Source organism: Parasteatoda tepidariorum, chromosome 5 (genome assembly GCF_043381705.1).
Source record: "Parasteatoda tepidariorum isolate YZ-2023 chromosome 5, CAS_Ptep_4.0, whole genome shotgun sequence".
Classification (NCBI taxonomy): Eukaryota; Metazoa; Arthropoda; class Arachnida; order Araneae; family Theridiidae; genus Parasteatoda; species Parasteatoda tepidariorum.
Window position 1 is genome coordinate 31083375 of NC_092208.1, and position 20461 is coordinate 31103835.

General features: G+C 28.8%; 1 protein-coding gene across 1 annotated transcript in view; it reads right to left on the minus strand.

Moving 5' to 3' along the window:
* The window catches only part of LOC107449334 (uncharacterized), a 50081-nt gene that overhangs the window by 7252 nt on the left and 22368 nt on the right, over nucleotides 1-20461 (minus strand). Inside the window, exons 3-5 of the mRNA XM_016064830.3 lie at nucleotides 8253-8729; nucleotides 6510-6626; nucleotides 1166-1393 (exon numbers count right to left, since the gene is read on the minus strand). Of these exons, the coding sequence (XP_015920316.1) occupies nucleotides 1166-1393; nucleotides 6510-6626; nucleotides 8253-8729 (822 nt within the window). The remainder of the gene's footprint in view (nucleotides 1-1165; nucleotides 1394-6509; nucleotides 6627-8252; nucleotides 8730-20461) is intronic.

Genomic DNA, 20461 nt, shown 5'->3' on the forward strand with positions numbered 1-20461 from the left:
TTGAAACATAATAAAATTCTGTACTTTTAAAACGCGTTTCTATAGAGTAAAACAATTTTAAATCAATGGTAATTTAAATAAATAAAAATAATAAACTAAAAATTAAAATCAATAGATAAAATTTCTTTTTCGTGCAAATCCATAAAAAGTTTGATATTAAAATTATATTTGATTTTAAAATTATATTATACGATTATATTATAAAATTATATTATAATATTCTTCCGAATTTAAAAATAAATTAATGTCCATAACTTTCAAAATTAAAAATAATTAAATAAATAACAACAATTTCGCAAAAACTTTAAAGAACATAAGAATATTATTCAATAAAATTTAGGTTACTTTGAATTTTCGATTTCCTAGAAATGTACTTTTAAATTTTTACTTTTTTTGTTTAGTACTTGGACTTTTACTTTTTACTCGTTACTTTTTTTAAAAATACTTGTACTTTTACTAATTACTTTTTAAAAGTAACGTTGCCATATATGATTAAATGTCAGCTCTAACTTCTTGTAAATTAATTACGTAATCAATAATTTGTTGGTAAATTATTGCTAGGTAAATCAATTGTTTATTATGCTAATCAATGATTCTATTGTAATTCATTTTTGTAATTTTGTAATGTAATTATTTACTTATTTATAAATTCGTAATACGCAATACAAAATAATGTATGAGTGTGTTTTGTTTCGATTTTCGAATTTTAAACAGCATTTTTGTAAAAAAAATTCTTTTTAATTTTATAATTTTCTTACATGACTAACATTACACCATTATTTTAATTATTTTTAAAAATGATGAAAACAGTCTGCTGAAAATTAAGATTATTGCTTTAGTTCAAATGCTTTATATTTTTGTTTTTAATTGTTCAATTATGCTTAAAATAATGATTAATAATAAATAAAGAGTACCTAAGTGTTCAGAACACATATTTATGTTAGCTTCTTTCTGGATACCATTTACAAAAATTAAAATTATTGATTCACGTTAAACTATAACATGGTAAAATTGCGTAAGTGACAAATTAGACCACATTATTGCTTATTTTTATATTCTTGCTTGCACGATTGTTAGGAATAACAATGTATCTAACATTACTAACATATTAATATATGTATTTAAAAACGAGGCAAAATATTTTAAACAGTGGAACTCAATTTACCTCGATATCAATAACAACTCCACCAGCTACTGTTTTTCTCTTTCTCAGTTCTGTAATAAGTTCCACGAATTCTTCTTTTAGTTCTTCCATGCGATGATTTAGAGCTTTCTGGTAGAGTGGTGCCGGGGCGTATTCCGGAGGATGGATATAGCCTGGCATCGACATCATCTCCAGCTTCCGTGTGATTTCGTGTAGTTCATCTTGTACTGCGTGCAATTTGCTATTGATCTATGTAAAAATGAATTTCAATTTTGTAGTAAGCGTTGAGAGCCATTCTCGAATTGAAAACCGGAGAGTAACACATTCTATAGCTTACATGATAAGTGGTTTTTATTGTTTGAAAGCTTTTAAAAAGCATATGACGCTTCATACTCAATTTTCTTTAAACTTTTTTAATATTGTGTTGAAATGTAAGTGTATTTACAGTTTGCGTTTTTAAATTTAATAACGCAAAATGAAACGTTTTCAGCGCCGTAAAGTTAATATTAAAATCTGGCTTAAAAACTGGTTGATATTAAAAACTGGTTTTCCAAGACTGTAACGAGAAAAAAAGATTTATAAACTGAAGACAGATTAATAAAAGTTCCATTAAATTTACTGACACATAATAAATCTCATTAACATGGTTTTTCCCCCCAATTTTTATGAGAGATGTTTTAGTTGTGTTATTAGTTAGCTTTTGGTAGCATTCATAATTTATATCCAAATTCAAAATCACGCTAAATTGAAATAGTCTTGCAATAAATGATGATTTAATAATAATGACGACAGCAGTGTTTTACCACTTAGAGTGCTTGTTCATAAAGCGAAGTCATAGTTTTCGGTAGAAAATGCTCAAAACAGCTAAATATTTTTAAATCTACAATGAATAGTTCTGCATGATTTTAAAAACTTCTTTATTGTAAATATTTTTATTTACTAAATCTCACTAAACTGTAATTTAGGTCAAGTCATAGGCTATTTATGTCATTCATCCAATAAATCCAACAGGAGTATTTTTTCAACTGAGAGAGAAAGATATGCGTAATTGTCACCTGGTTTATACAATACATCATATGTTTTCTGAAACGAATGCTTTCAATAGTTCATCATCCTTAAATTTGTAATTATTAATACTGCATGTTTCATTTAAGATACATTCAATTTACTAGCAAGAGGTACAAACGATATAAGCATTCGCATGCATTCTTGTAAAAAATAATTTTTTAATTAGCTTTGACCTTGTTTATAAAAAAAATCTATCACCGTAAGTACAACCATAGAATTTTGCAGTAAAGGTTCTGGAATATTTAAATCAAAATGTAAATTGTTGGCCACTTAATATTAGATAGAAGCAGCATTAAAATAACTCAATATAAACTAAATATTGCTTCCTTGAATGAATATCTTGATATTTATCTCCTTTAGACTCCAGATAGCCATATTTTTCAACGATTACTATTTTTTATTTTGTTATTAGTTTAGATTAATTTCTGCCAAAAACGTTTGAATACCAATCGCTACCTAATTTCAGTTCCTTTTTCTTCTCTATCCTTACAACAAAATACTTGTTAGCATATAAGAATTTCTTAGTGGTAACAAATGTTGCAGTGTTAGTTTTGAAGTGTCTTAATGGCAGCAAGTGCAAGTAAATATGGATTTCTTGTTACTGATTGCACCTACTAAAACAAAATATTAAAAACATAATAACACTATTTAATCAATCTTTTAAGTGACGAAGCAGTGAACGACTGCTTGTTGCACGAAATGGAAACAATGGAAATTTGATAAGTTACGAAGCTAATACGTTAACTTGAAAAACCAGTAAATTATATGAGATAATGATCCGAATTGATTTGAGTAGAAAGCTTTTTGCTGAAATTAAATGCATCCAAAATTATACTGAAAATATTCCTGCTTTAACGAATGCTACTATTTCTGAAACTGAATAGAAAGCCAAATCATCAGCTGTGTGTTTAAGAGGTCAATTTTGTTCTTCAACGTGGAAATAACAAAATAGGTTACGCAAAATAGGTAAGAGCAAACATACCAAAGCTTAGCAGAAAAAAAGGGGTCTTACATCAATTTAAATGAAAAAAGAAGTTAAATTGCGATTACATATTGACCTGAAGAACAAGTAAATTGTACGAGACAATAAGTCCAATTGAAGTGAGAAGGAAGCTTTTGGTAAAATTGAATGCTCCCCAAGCTGTTAAAATAATTCTTCGTTTTGAAAGCAAAAATCTTGAAAGCATGTCACCTTGATCAAATGCTTTGACTTCTGAAACTAAATAGAAAGACCAGTCATCTGCTTTGTGCCTGAGGGATCGGTCCTGTTCGTCTACTCGAGAGGCAAAAAAGATGATCGCAAAAAATAACAAAGTCTGCACAGCAGAAGATGAACTATTTTCAATTGTGTAAATTAAATCTGAGTACAATCTATATCCGATAAGTTCTGCAAAGAAATTGAACAACAAAATAAAATAAAATCCGATGAGCCAAAATATTGGTAACGCCAGTGCTAATTCCGTTTCAATAAATATACTATGGACTTTCTTGTATAGAAAAATGAATTTTTCTACACGTCTTTCATTAAATCTGGAAGGAATAATTATAGTTTTTTCGCATTTTTTTATCATTTTGCTTAGCATATAAGACCAATAAGCGTAAAAAATGCTTAAGATTGAGGGTACAAAAGTAGATATGAGTCTTGAGGAAAGAAAATACCACAATGAACCTACTGCTTTGGTGGTATAACCAAAAGTTGCATTGAACCCAAACGTTATGGACAAAAACCAAGTGTCTGCCACAGTGTGATTGATAAAAAATAAAGTTGAAATAAAAGCATATAAAATTATAATAAATAGCAAGAATACAATGGTAGCAAAATTAGCAATACAATTATATTTTTTCATGAGATCTCCGTAAAATTGATTTAATGATTTGATTGTTTTAAATAGTTTATTAATTTCATTTCTTTTCATGCAGAGGGATACCCAGCAAACAAACATAAACATTCTCCAAAATAATAAACACATAACGGCTTTTTTGCTTTGAATGTCGTTAGGAAATATTAGCAAATCACTGGCGTATATTAAAATTGAATAAATTAAGAAGGACGGTACAAAGAAATATGACATCCCATGTAAAAACTTTTCCCATTTCATTTTGGAATTATTATCGAAGCATTTAATACCTAATAGGTACAGGAGATTCAAAAGGATGTTATATTCGTTTAAATTGTAGAAAATAAATATTTTTAATTTCAAAATGCTACATTTCATTTTGATCTCTTCAGTATTCTCAAAATATTTGTTTTCGTTCAATGTGACAGGAATTTTAATTAGTACCACCAGTCTTAATAAAGTCAACTTTTTACTGTCAGAATTAGTAGGTTTATTAATTTATGCAAACAATCATCAATTGTATCATTCTCGGCAGTTATCAAAAGCAAAATATGACAGCAACGTTACAAATGCGTACAATATGATCCAAAATTTTATAGTACTATTTGATTTAACGACAAATGTCCATTTTCAGTCAAAACAAATGCATTTTCAATACGGATGAAATTGAAATTTTTATCTAAAATCAGTAAAACTCAATGTAGTCAAATTACAACTAAATTATTCTCTGAAAATATCATTAAAAAAGATAGAACAGTAATGAAAAAAATACACACCGAATACTACTCCAAACTTCTTTCACGTTAATTAGTTTCCTCAATACTAAATATTAGTTTTTAAATAAATATTCTTCTTTTATGTTTAAGTATTACTTTATGTAAGTAAGCAGCAATTGAATTACCCCTGCAATATTCGAAACCGAAATATATAAAAAATAATGTAAAGTTTATACATTTTTTTCTAAATATTTGGCTTCTTCTTTGGCCTATTTTCTAAATATTTGGCTTGATCAGCTATCAAGATTTTAAAATATGCAGTTCAATTAAGGGTGTTTTTCTATTTTTGGTACTTTTCTATGAACTTGTGATTTGATATAAGTACACAAGTTGGATTCAATTCTAACGATTTTATATGCATAGTTATAAAGAAGATTGATTTTAGATGAACCGAACCTTCTCCGTAATGTTTTGTTCAAAATTATCAAGAATGCTTCTTAATTTTCAATGTCCAATGTCCTCTATTATTATACGTTTTCGTCTTTAAGGTAACTTTGACTCAAAAAAGCAAAACACATGTAGATGAATCTAAGAGAACTCAAACTGATTTCTTGCAAAACTTTAAGAATCATTCGTAATTCTTAAAACACCAGTATCATGAAACATATAATCAATTTCAATTTTTATTGTTAAAATTATGCACCAATTTTAACTCGATAAAAGTAAAATATCAGTTCATTTCTCAAGAAATCGTTAACGATTAAGACTGACGATACGACTACGATTAGAACTAACTCATCACTGATTAGAAAGAGAATGTTGGAAAAGAATCTATAGAGGACTTAAAAAAGCTCATTTCTTACATAATATCGATTTGCTTCAGAGATGGCAATTAAATTTATTTCTTGTTTGCTACGCAATGCCTAAAAGTCAATAGTCATCCATTCAAATGTCAATTTTTAACAAATGAAAGTATATGCATAACTTAGATTGCATAGAAAAAGAAAATTAAAAGTTTGAGATGAAACTGGTTTTATATTTAAAATGCAAATAACATTTTTGCTTGTGTTTCATAGAAAAAAGTTAAACTGTTTTCTTTCTTTTGGACCTTATTAATTGTTGACATTTTACAGAAAAACAGTTATACCTTTATAGTTTACATCGACTTTTTATTAGGAAATTTAATTTATTTTATGTACTTACATTTATTTCTTAAAAAAGTCTCTGAAAGGAAAGGAAATGACTTTTTCCTTCTTTCTTAATTGTTGTGTCTGTTGTCATAACATTTCTTCGGGCATCAATCGAAAATCAATCATGCTTTTATAAAAAATTATTAGCAAAAAGTTAAAAATGAATTAAATTATTCATTTCGTAAAATTTTTTAATTTATTACTTACAGAAGCATTAAATCATATGCTTAAATTTGCAAACAAGAATCCTATCCAAATTCAAAAGGTTGAACTTATTAGATTGTTTATTAAAATAAAATCGATCAATATAAATACACTTGTTTTTTTTTAAGTATAAAAGTTATTTTTTTCACTTCAAAAATAATTTAGCTAAAAAAGAATCAAATTGGAAGCGGAAAGAATTTGGACTAACGAAGATTTATTTAAACATGTCTTTTACATAAAAAGTGACAAGAAAAATAAAATTTATCATTTTTAAATTTATTGACTTGATAGCTCTAGAACGATCTTTTCTTAAAACAGTCATCAATAAAAAAAAAGAAATAATTATTACCTCCTTAACAGATGGCTTGAATATCTCTTCTCTCCTCCGCTCAGCAGTAAACGAGCTCCTTCTCCTTTCCTGACCAGGGATTTTACGTTTTGCTATAATACTGTACATCCTGTCTAGCTGCAATGGTAATCGTAATTGAATAAAGTTACGTAAGTAGTCTAATTGAATAAAGTTACGTTGTTTAAACATACAATTGCAACACAATCTTTTACAAGTGCTAAGAAGAAGAAAGAAAATAACAGTAGCTGTCATAACTAAACGATGCATTTGCAGTTGATTAAAGTGGTAAAGTTAATTCTTGTACATTTTGCTTGTAGGATGTCCTTTAAAATGTTTCTTTATTAATATAAAGGATAACAAAAGTTACAGAAAAAATTTTATTAAATAAATTTGAAAGAAAAATAACAACAAAAAAAAATGTTTTTTTACCCTCTGATATCAACTGTGAGTTTACCAGGATGCAACTTAAACGCAAAAAGCTTCGTGGCTTGTCTTTCTAAAGATAGCTTTGTCACGAAAGATCAATACCTTAGCATTCCATTTTACCCAATATAAAACATGATTTCCTTTTTATGTAAATATTTTGCATGAAAAACTCGTTTTGAAGGAGACGGTGTAATTAGCAAACCTTAATAATGATTTGAGGAAGAATTAAAGGATTGATAATCTAGTATGCTATCACAGAATCTAACGTGAAATTTCACTGAAGATACTTTAGAACAGATGTTAGAAACTTAAATATTTTATCGTATGGGGAATGCAGTCTTCACCTAAGACTAATAGCCAAAATTTGATTCCCCGTACGGAAGCTGTTGTCTGATTCAATTGCACTTTCATCGATTGTATCTTTATAGTTAGGAATCAGCCATAATATTATGTTCCAGGAAGTACTAGAGAAGAAAAAGTCCATGCATGGTTGAGACAAATATAGAAAGGAGAAAAAGTACGGCTCTTAGAATACGTAACTAACGCAGGCACAACTTACAGAGTCAACAATATACTCAGATTTAGCAGAGTGTCATTTGTTTGAAGATCCAGCTCATACGCATAAGAAGCAAAGTGACTGTCAGGAGGTGCATCACCTGTGAACCGTTTGTAGGGCAAATCTAAATGTATGGTTGGGTATGGTACCTCTCACACAACCATTTCTTTTTATGTCAACATGAGTAAGCAGATGTAATCAACATGGGTGATATACATTTATTCCTAAGGGAAAATCTTCATTAAAAGTACAATAGCGTTATGTAATGCAGAACACACCAATAATAAATAGAAAGAGAAAACTTTTTTACTTATCCCTAACCACAGTAGTGATTGGGCGGAGAGCAGGGTTACAACCCGTTTCAAGAACTTCTGCTGCTGTTCCCCTAAATAATGTATTTTTCCTTTATACACAGGGATCGCACTAAATCACCTTGGGGGAATGGTTTACAATATATCTATCGAAGCAAGTCTTCTTCCCCTATGTATATTCTTTGGTTGAGTTTCGCATTAAGGAAATCGAGTGAATACGACCACCACCTGCTCTCCGTTTTAAATTGTAACAGTGTAGTGCATGCATTATTCCTAGTAATTATGAGTAAATTCTAAACCAACATAAAAGCCGCGATTAGTCATGGGCTAGTTAATAATCAAATCAAACAAACTTCACTTTTGTTTGGCATTGATCATATAAGAAAGGAAATTTTTTTGGATATGCAGTATTCGATGCATGATTTATCAGAACGAATTTAGAATACTTACATGCGTTGTAAAGCCTTTCACTAGAATCTTCGGCGACGCAATGGTGCCACTGTCTGCAGACACACCAACATAAAAATTTCCAGCGTAAGAAAATATACAGAAGGCCACAGGAACATCTGGATGTGAGTTCATCCAGAAAGTGACGGATTTGAGGCGGCAGGAAGCTAGCATCACTTGCCTCTCGGGACCAGGAAGGCTGCAAAAGGAAAGACTAGCATTCTTGAGGACGGTCCGCACCAGCCATTGGCACACGCAGGCAGGAAGAAGGGTCATCAAGTAGTGGATTGTGCTGTACATGACGACGGCATCACAGGAACCTTTTAATTCGTCCATGCACTGATGGACGTCCCAGAGACCAGGAATGGCGCCTTCAGTGTTGGTGGGTAGTTTGGCATTGACGACAGCAAAACCAGTACCAAGCTCTGGGTAGGACTCCATGGACGTAGGCTCATAACGTAGATCAAGTGGTATGTTTACCTAAGGGCATACATGATACTATATCTTTTTTTCTGAGCATACAAATTTTTGAAATATCTATTACTTAAATTATAGTATATGTCTAACAGTGCATGCTAGGATTATTAAGATTAATATGTAATTTTTAGTTATCGTTACAGTTATTTTATGTAAACATGGTGAGAACTTATTTATAATGTTATTTATCTAACTATAGCTTATTTTTTTAAATTAAAAATGACTAATATATGTGTATTCAATTTAATTGCACTAAATCCAGCACACAGAAACATACTTGATTCGAACAAAAACGTGAAGAAATTTTAAAAAATGAAAATATACATACAGTAAAAAATAAAATAATTTTGCAGCACCAACAAAACTAGAATGGATTTTGAGCAATTCGAGAACAATGGTATGTCTGAAGTATGCGCACGTTATTCGAAATATAAATTTAATTTGTTTATTACCCCACTAAACTCTATAGGACAAAAGGTCTGTTAACCCAAACATCCATTCATTCATCCTTTGGATATTGTTTAACTGCTAAGCTATCTCTTTCATAGAATAGGTACTTCAAGAGTATCACTTTGAAATCTTTTTCAGTGTCCGTCTATATCTCCAATAGATTCGTTGATTTTTAACTCTCTTTCAGCCAATTAATTCTCTGTTAGAGAAATTTTACCAAGTCCCTTTTTAAAATTTCCAGTCTAATTTAGTTTTTATTTCATTTAATAGTATTTTTTAACTTTTGAAATTTTTTTTTGACATTTCTTTACTAACTACGACAGATGCATTGCAATATGAAAAAAAGGGCAAGTAGCATGTAAGTGGTCATGAGATGCTTGCTTTGTATCGTGTTTTAAATCAATGCTTGTGTTAAAATCAAATTTACACTCTAACTAAAATGTCTGGGTCTTTTTGACTTGATTATATGGTATGCAAATAAGGTGTATTACGTAGTGTAAATATAAATAAGTCATTCTTACAATAGAATTAGCCGAAAATATAAAGAGGGTTACTGCATAGAATTTTTGTGTCTGTAATGTTCCTCGTGTTCCTTTGTGAGATAATCCAAATGTATAAGGTTTTTTGCTTGTAGGATGAAATTGCATCAGAATGAATTTTATAATCTATGGAATTATTAAAATCTCAAGAACAACTGAAGCAGTTTGAGTAGTTTTTTAACAAAACTAAACCTTTACAACTTATTAATTATTTATCTTATTTATTTAGGGTTTCAACTAAATCGAAACGCCAAAAATATCAATAAAAAAAGTTAGAAATAGCAATTTTTATTCATAACAATCTTTATATAACCTATGACCTAATTAGTTGAGTTTTGTTTTATTCAATTCAGTGTGAAACTTACATATTAAACAATACTTCACTTTTCCAAATATCATTATCAAAGAGATAAATAGCTAAAAGTCCAAAATAGCAAAATGCATTTTCATGCATAAAACCATTCTACATTTTATATAGTTAGTCCTATCGTCGGAAACTTGACCTCACTGGATTTAGTAAATACACCGTAAACAGTATCTCAGCTGTCTATTGACTAATGTTTAATCTTTTCCCAATTTTTACCCCTTTTCCCTCCTCAAATCAAAACTCGAAGCATCGGGTCGTGCAACTTTTGTTTCTTATAAGAGAAGAGTACTTGACAGTTAGCTGATTGATAGCGGGAAAAAAAATTCCGATTTGGTTGAAGCCCTATTTTTACTTTGTAAAAAATGAAGTCTTGATTTTACGCACTATACAAACATTTCATTAGACATTTATGAAAAAAGTAAATACTTTTCAGTGCCATCAGTTGCATTTTGAAAATAAATAAAATTAGCAATGTTTTGTGGCTTTCTTGGCCAAGTGGTCTCGCCGTTCAACAATAGCTTGGAGATAGCAAGTTCGAATCACATCAGGAAACTCAATGTATATTTGTGATATACTTCTACAACTTCTGATTTTTTTTTAATTAGACAAAAGCTTATAAGCCGTATTTTGTAATAAAAACATAAGCCTGAGTGTGTGGGTGTAACAATATATAAAAATAAATAACGTGACTTGAAAAAAAAATAAGCTAATCACTGCAATGTTATCAGAAAAGCAATATAATTTGAATTAAATTATATCGTATTCAAATAGTTCCAAGTTTTATTACTCTGTGGCTTTTAAATGCGTTCTTCGCTGTTCTTCGCTGGCAATATGAAACTTTGACTACTTTCCACATCACTATGAGGAAGGCGGTGAAATTTTAGCTGCAGATGCATTTATTGTACCACAGAATACTGAATTTTTGCAAAACAAACTTAGCATTAGGTTGCTCAACAGCAATCAGGAAAAAACAAGACGTTCTGTCTATTTTTTTAACAAAAAGTTGCAGTCCTCTTGTGGTGGAAATTGGAACTATTTACCCCATTTAAATTTTTTTTTTAATTTTTTTTCTTTTCTAATAAGAATGCAGCAATGCCTTTTCTTCCCTTGAAATTCTGTATAAAAATTTTACATTAAAAATGGGTCAGCCATTTAGTGGCCAGTGCTGAAATAATTTATAATAATTTTATAATTTATAATAAATTTATAATTTTTAATAAATTTATAATTTATAATAAATGTATAATTTATAATAAATTTTTAATTTATAATAAATTTTTAATTTATAATAAATTTTTAATTTATAATAAATTTGTAATTTATAATTCATAATTTATAATTAATTAATAATTAAGCTTGCCTTGTGCGTTAAAATAACATTAAAAATCAAAATAATAAAAAATAAAAAATGAAGGCAACATAAGTATCCATAATCACAAATCTAGTATATTTCACATAAACCACTAAATTTTAAAAAAAATCAACATTTCACTTCCATTTATGAAGCGCGCTATAAAATAATTTATTCAAACGAAAGATTCATGAAATCGGTACATGCCAAGGTGTCAGGAGTATTTCGTAGAGAGACGGTTAACCAAAGAGAAGTTTTTATTTCAAGGAAATCTTCACGCTAATGCGAGTTTTGCCAGACGAAATCCCATTAAATGTTAATTTTCTATGCACCTACCTCTAAAAATTTCCCATTCGCTGATTCAGATTTCCGAGAAACCCTGCACTTAATGGAAAAGTTTAGAAAGCCATTAAAAAGAAGGAAACTGCATATGATGATCGTTTGAAATAGAATTTGGAGTCATAAAATGAAATATTAAGCAGGTTTTGGCTTTCTCACAAGCTATAAAATATTTGCATCTTTAAAACTTATTTACACAATCTTTTCCCGTTTGAATTTGCAAATTTGAAATACTTCTGTAATTGGACTATGTCTTGGACTATAGTTAGTACTGAATATTATATTTTTCAATTTTTGTCCACAAATTGTGTCCCATTTTTCTTTCATTTTTGTAAAAATAAGGTATACCTTTTCCCCCATAGCTTTTTCTTAATTATTTGTCTTTAAAAGAATGTATTTTTTTGAAATATTTTTTTTCGAGTTCAAATTGTTAAAAGTTTATGCACTGGTAAAAAAAAAATTAGAAAGCGTCCAAGTAATTACAATTTTTGCAAAAAAAGAAAATCGCAATTTAGTACTAATATTTGGAAATTTTGTAAATTACTGTTTTGTTTTTCGATTTGAATGTTTAAGAAAATATTTTTTATCGTCAACTCGCCTTCCACTTACATGATATAGTATTTCCTTTATAGTCCTCTCAACTTATAGGTTAGAGCCACATTACTGTGTTGAACTTTGGTTTTGTTCATGTTTTTTCCTTAAATGTAGCCACCCAGTAGATAAGTTAGATAGATTCCTCTCCTTGTACTAACCTTCCGCTTGTTCAATTGATTTTATATTTACTTTAAAATCTGGAAAAATCAGTGCATGGTTCTAATTTAGGAAACAATGTGCATTGGCCAGATAATTTTGACCCACTCTGACTCTTTAACATAAAAGGTAATGCGAGCATATTCCATTATTTTCCTTGGTTTATCTCAAAAGAATGAATCCCATTTTATTTGTGAGATTAATATGCACTGTAATCAAATAAATCCTCAACCAAGTTCTTCACGAAAGAGAATGTTTTCCAAACCTTGCAGGTGAATTCCTTCGTTTTTTAGGTTGAATTAGAAATATAACATATACTCGGAGGTTTATTTCGTTGTTCTTGAAAAGTCTAAATCAAATAATGCTTTGGAACTATATTCGATTTTCACAGCAATAAAATGAAATAAATCATAAATAAGTGCTACAAAACTTTTTCAGAAGAAAAAATATCTGGATTTACCTTTAAAGTACAACTAACTATTAGTTTTACAGTAAAGGTAAGATAGAGTTGGTGCTTTCGCCTGTCTGCCGGAACCTTTTTCGCTAAATTCTGAAATTTAGATAATGGATGCGTGGAGCAATTTCAACACCCAATTTCGTAAATTGTTGAAAAATTTCAATTAGTTTGCTCGCGAAAGCTATGTGAATAATGAAGTTTTTCTATACGTTTAACATTATACATTGATGCATACAAGTTTTAGACAATTTTGTTATACAGTTCTTAAAAGATAACTCCAGTAGCAGCTTAATGGGATCGTATTTCACTGGAAGTTTGTTGCACTTTCTTTAAAATAATTATTTTTGATTCATTACATCACGTAAGATTAAGTATAATTAACATATGGAAATGAAATTACCATTAATATTATAAAAGTTGACTTAAACTACGTGTATATTTTTGTTTACAGTTATACTTTTGCAACGTATTCCTATTAACCTAAATAACTTGAAGTCAGCAGTAAAAAGTAAATACAAAATTGTAAATAAAAATATACATTGCTCTATATTTACGATATATTGCTCTATCGTAACGATGTATTGCTCTATCGTAACGATGTATTGCTCTATCGTTATAAATTTTGACTATTTATGTAGCCTGAGCTTAATAGCAATAAATTTGGCTTCAAATCATACTAAGTATAGTAAATCAGGTTTTTTTTTCATTTTTTTTTTTAAGATTTGAATTTTCAAAAACCTTTTCTTATATATCTAATAATGCATATTAACTGGGGGAAAATAAGTAATTAAAAATTATAGTTACTTTATTTTTAATTGTGTCACCATATGCATGTTAGTTTCAAAAGAGTTTCCACTGAGAAATACGGCATTTATGCCATTAATATGGTAATTTTTCAGTTGATATGGTGAGGGGTTTGCCGAAAATTCTGGTTTTCAATATTATAGTTCTTACTACCACATATTCAGTAAAAAATGCAAAACTTAAAAGTAAACTTATTCCCGAATAAATAGTTTTTATGCCATGCTAAGGCATCATGATAAAATTACCAAATTTTATTACCTATTATAAAATCATATTTTATTGCTAATCTTACCAAAATCATTACCAGTGCATACAAAATGACCGAGCTTCATGGGGTTTCCATATTGCTAGAAACACGGTAGATACCTTATTCTTTTAGATTTGTCCATTCCTTTTTTCCAGTGCCATAGCGAAATTTAGTTAAATACAATGTCTCTAAATTTCATACTTAATTGTTAAGTAGTAATTAAATAGAGAAACATTGATCATTCACTATTTCTTTTTACCTTCTACAAAGAGCAGATATTCAGCTAATAATTAATGTACTGAACTGATCTTTTATGTCAAAACTAGTCTCATAAAGTCATAAACAATCCCACTGCAAATACTGGGTTAGAGCCAGATATGCTTAAATTACTCAAACTTGCAACGAAACAAGCCTCTTGGTATTCAACAACATTTTAAACAACAATAGTTCTTCTCAGAATGGTAAAGGTAATTAACGGAGGGACATCAAAATGAAATCTCGCTCGAGGAGGCACTGTTGGCATGTCTTTGTGTAGTTGAATAATGAGTTTCGTATTTTAAGTAGAAGAAATTATGCTACAATGCTTTACGAATTCACCAGTTCAAATCAAGTTCTAATAAAATGAACCAGTTTTATATCATGTTTTTGCAATACGTAAATATATTTCATTAAATTCCTTTATATGTATATGACATGTAATAATTTAATCGAAATGTAATAATTTAATTTTCTATAAAATAAATTTTTATTTATTCCTGGCTATTCTTAGTACTGACTGCATGTACTATATGACATTAAATTTATTACTAGTTCAGAGATGCCAACTTGCTCCGGACAGCAAATAAATATTTTAAAGTGGTAGTTTATCTACTGTGATTCTTGGTTTAATAAATTCAATTTATTAGATTTTTATCTATATACTATCTATACTACTATTTCTGAATAGTTCGTAGGCTTGTATAGTTCACCGCTTTATAGTAGTTATGTCATGCTATACCTTTCAAAAAGCAAGCAAAAATAGTAAAATAAAATTAAGTTTGTAGTTATTTACCATTTTTTAATTATTTATCCGGAGCATCTCTGCTAGTTTTGTAAAATTTATGGAGTTATTTTTCTTCTACTGATAAATTCCACTAAAAATACAAGTCAAGCAACGCATAGTTCGCTGATATTTTTGTTTCTTTCATGTAAAAAGAAAAAAAAATTCCTAGAAACAAACGTTTTGGCAACGGCTAAAAAAAAGCTAAAAGATTAAAAATTGTTAAGAAGCATTTTAGTTGAGAAAAATCGACTTAAAATGTAAAAAAAAAAGTATGATTTTCATAATGAACCGAGCTTCAATTTTTACTCTTCCCTCAAACTTTGCTTTCACTATTTGGATTAATTGATGACAGTGGGAGTTATTTAACATTTACTTTTACTATAGCAACCATTCGTTTCTGAAACTAAATAAGAATCATCATAGGGCTGGATCAACTGCTTCAATGTATTTAACATTATTTTTAAAATATGCCTCATTTCCTAGCACAACTTTTTGTGACTGTGAGTATGAACACGCAAATGACACCATTGAAATTTATATTTTTATAGCATATGTAAAGACTCTCGTAAAGCTATAAATTAAGTTTGCAAAGAATTTCGGCATTGTAGATTTTTTTGCGCATTTTTTATATTTCGAATTTTAGAGAAAATTTCTCTTCAAGCAAGACAGTCACATAAAGATTTCGGCATGGTTATTTACTCTGATATAGGGGGACTTCCACATCGTCTAGAAAAAACAATGAATTTTGTAAAATTCTTTTCAGTTGCTTAGAAGAGATAATTATGTCAAATTTTCCCTAAAAATAGATTTTTTGACACATTTGCCAGAGTTTGTTTTATGATTAATGTAGTTTTTTTGTGACAAGGATTAGTTCATTTATTTTATTCTTTAATATGTTTGTTATAATTAAGAATCGCCATCTTGAATAAAACATTTTTCATACTGAAAAAAGGATTTAAGAAAATTTCTAAAATTTCTTTACAATACAAACTTTATATTCAATAGAATTGCCTCGCTTTTTTAATACATTTAAGTATTTCAACATTTCGTTGATATGTTTGATAGAGAAGCATTTTCACGTGATAATGATTTCTGACATATATGATGTCTTACTGGTGTTTCTAAGCATTGATGAAAAAAAGAGAAAAAAAGCAGAAAAACTCATAAACAAATTTTATGACAATTCTGTTCAAATAATAAAATATATTTAAATTTACTGGCTCAATTATGTATGCAAATTTTAGTATTTCATTTTTCAATTCTCAATTTTTTTAAAAAAATTTGGATTTTTTTTCTTTGCTTTGATACTTATTCCCTTTAAATTTGTCCTCAGACATCTTTATAACATATAAAAGCTATTTTCTGAAACAAAAGCTTTTATTCTGTGAATAGTATTGTTTGTCAACCATAAATTATGTTAGAAGGTAAATCGTTCTCATTGTTTCAAGAGAAGTGATTTTTTTTCGAAATAATTCATCTATCATATATTTTCAATCTCATATTTTTTTCAATTCTTTTCTTCAAAAATATAAAGTATTTTATCATCAGAAAGTGAACAGTATAGTATTATCAATAAGTAGTAAGTATCAATAAGTTTAAGAAAAATCAATAAGTAAACAATAAAACGATATCCTAAGAAGTCATAATGGCATTCGGCGTGGGATCTTTTTCTCCCATTTCAAAAACTTTTCTCTGTCAGAATGTTTGTACATAACATTTTTAAACAAAATTACACTTGAAATTTGCCTTTACAACTGTACGAATTTTTGTATTTTTTTCATCTTATAGTTCTTGCGTTAGTATAGAAGGAAGCTCTGCCGGTAAAATTTTATTGAAACAATAGTGATGACAATGGCAGTAATTTTTCTTTATATATGAGTATATCGAGAGTATGAGATACACTTTCTTTTCGAATAACATGTGGGTGTGAGTTGGTTAAGTAAGAAAGCAAGAATATAGAGAATATCGCTCAGAATATAGAGAAATTTAATCTTAAGAAGTGTAGAACAGCGATTCCCGTTGTCTTCTTCCTGGTATGGAACCCTAAATCATCGAGCTTTTTTTAATGGAGCTCCGATTTTATAACCTCAGTTTATTAGCAGCGGTAAATATATTATCCTAAAAAAAAGACTGCAAGTAAGTTTGGAAATCAATAATATTCTACCAAGTTTTATCAATAGCAATCCAAAAACTAGATTCAATGTCAAGCAATTGAATTCACAGGTTTGGAATGGCTTGCTAATTTGTTTTTGGGATATGTTTTTAATTTGAAACGGTAAAAAAATCTTTACAAGCTGAAAGTAGGCTGAATTATGGTTTTTGAAAAAGAGCTATTTTAAAATGTGAAAATGTTCAACAGAGAAATTAATTCCTTATTCTTTAATTTGGTTATTCTGTTTTAAATAAGTTCAATGAGAAATGCTGATACAATTATTAGTAAATACAGATGGGTTTTGGAAATATTGTAGTGTTATTAGAAGAAGGATATATTTTTAAATTTTCGTTATTTCCTTTTTCATAGGATTTTTATTTAAATAATTGCATTGGAGCAGCCAAATATTCAATAATGCACGAATTATTAGTTGGATACAAACATAGTTACATATTTCAAAAATCATTACTGGTTTTAACATAAAGTCTTGACTCTCAGAACCCCTGAAACCTTTTTAGGGAACTTTAAGTTTCTACGGAAAATATCTTTCAGGAACCCCTAATCCAGATGTCACAATGCATTGCTATTCAGAAATCAGCTTCGTTTTCAGGCTAACCTAAACTTGCAAAAATTCCTGCCAAAAGGATAGAAATTTTATTTTGTCTTGCAGGTAGGGAATGTATGTCTGCATTTTTTTTCCAGGCAGGCTCACTAGATAAAATCTGTTGTTAATTTCGGAATTTGAAAAAAAAATTCTCGTCTAGAGATGAATTTAACACCTAGGATAGATTATCTTGCACTACACTAATGTTTTTTCTTTAAGTTTAGATCCATTTACCAGAATTCCCAACACTGATGGATATTTCTAAGCTTTAATAAATATAATAATAATTTCAGAATATGATGAACTTAAGGTGTTGTAATATTGTAAAAAAGAAAAAGTTCATTTTCGATTTCCACATTCAGAATCAAAAATTGTGAATCGAAATTAAATTCCGCCTAATGTGCATGATGAAAGGAAGCATTTAGCACCCCATTAAAAAATTAAAAATCCTCTCTCATAGGGGTAGTAACCCTGTGATTAGAAAATATAGCAAAAATCGTACTATTTTCATAATTTCTTTTGTTTTTTTATTGGTTCAGCAATGATTCACAATTGGTTCACAAAAGCAAGTTTTGCATTGGGTAATATAACCTTATCATTCTGACAAAACTATTCGCGATCGCTACGCTCGAGTACGCCGTCTAGCGGGAGCCTGTAAATATCGGACATTAATTTATCACGTTTTCATTTAGTTCCATCAAAGTCATTGACTGAATCAGACGCCATTTTTTAGCAGCAAATAAGAAACAAAATTTCCCTAAGGAAAAGGCCGAAGAACTTGAAAAAAATCTCCAGAATATTAGTAAATCTTTCAGGAACAGAACACGCCAAACATTTGAAGAAAAATTCCTCAATAATTTTTAATTTCTATTATCAACAAACTTGCAACTGATGACTTCCGATTTCGGATACTGTTACAGATGTGTGTATTAAGGTAAAATGCATTTCNGTGAACCAGTTTTATATCATGTTTTTGCAATATGTCAATATATTTAATTAAATTCATTTATATGTAATATGAAATGTAATAATTTGATTTTCTATAGAATTAATTTTTATTTATTTCTGGTTATTCTGTGTACTGATTGCATGTACTATTTGACATTAAATTTATTACTAGTTCAGAGATGTCAACTTGCTCCGGACAGCAAAAAAATATTTAAAAGTGGTAGTTTATCAATTGTGATTCTTGGTTTAATAAATTCAATTTAGTAGATTTTTATCCACCACTATTTCTAAATAATTCGTAGACTTATATAATTCACCACTTTATAGTAGTAATGTCATGCTATACCTTTTAAAAAGCAAGCAAAAATACTATTTCTAAATAATTCGCAGACTTATATAATTCACCACTTTATAGTAGTAATGTCATGCTATACCTTTTAAAAAGCAAGCAAAAATAGTCAAATATTTTCAAAATTTAGTTTGTAGTTATTTACTTGTTCTTTTTAATTATTTTGGCGAGACCGGAGCAGTTGGCATCTCTGCTAGTTTTGTAAAATTTATAGAGTTATTTTACTTCTACTGATAATTTCCACTAAAAATACAAGTCAAGCAGCATATAGTTCGCTGATATCTTTGTTTCTTTTATAAATAAATAAAAATTCCTAGAAACAAACGTTTTGGCAACGGCTAAACAGAAGATAAAAAATTGTTAAGTAGCATTTTAGTTGAAAAAACTCGCATTAAAATGCAAAAAAAGAAAACGTCTGATTTTTATAATGAACCGAGCTTCAATTATTACTCTTCCCTCAAGCTTTGCTTTCACTCTTTAGATTAATTGATGACAGTGGGAGTTATTTAACATTTTCTTTTACTATAACAACCATTCGTTTCTGAAACTAAATAAGAATCATCATGGGGTTGGAACAACTGCTTCAATATATTTAACATTATTTTAAAACTATGCCTCATTTCCTAGCACAGCTTTTTGTGAATGTGAGTATGAACAATCGCAAATAACACCACCATTAAAATGTATATTTTTGTAGCATATGTAAAAACTCTCGTAAAGCTATAAATTAAGTTTACAAAGAATTTTGTATTGCAGATTTTTTTGCGCATTTTCTGTATTTCAAATATTTTAGAGAAAATTTCTTTTCAAACAAGACGATTAGATAAGGATTTCGACATCGTCAAGAAAAATCAATGAATTTTATAAAATTCTTTTCAGTTGCTTAGAAGAGATAATTATGTCTAATTTTCCCTAAAAATGGATTTTTTGACATATTTTCCAGAGTTAGTTTTATGATGAATGTAGTTTTTCTGTGACAAGGATTAGTTCATTTATTTTATTCTTTAATATGTTTGTTATAATTAAGAATCGCCATCTTGAATAAAACATTTTTCATACTGAAAAAAAGGATTTAAGAAACTTTCTAAAATTTCTTTACAATACAAATTTTATATTCAAAAGAATTGTCTCGCCTTTTTAACGCATTTAAATATTTCAACATTTAGTTGATATGTCTGATGGAGGAGCATTTACACGTGATAATGATTTCTGACATATATATTTTTCTGGTGTTTCTAAACATTGATGAAAAAAAGGGGAAAAAACAGAGAAAAATTATAAACAAAATTGATGACAATTTTGTTCAAATAATAAAATATATTTAAATTTACTGGCT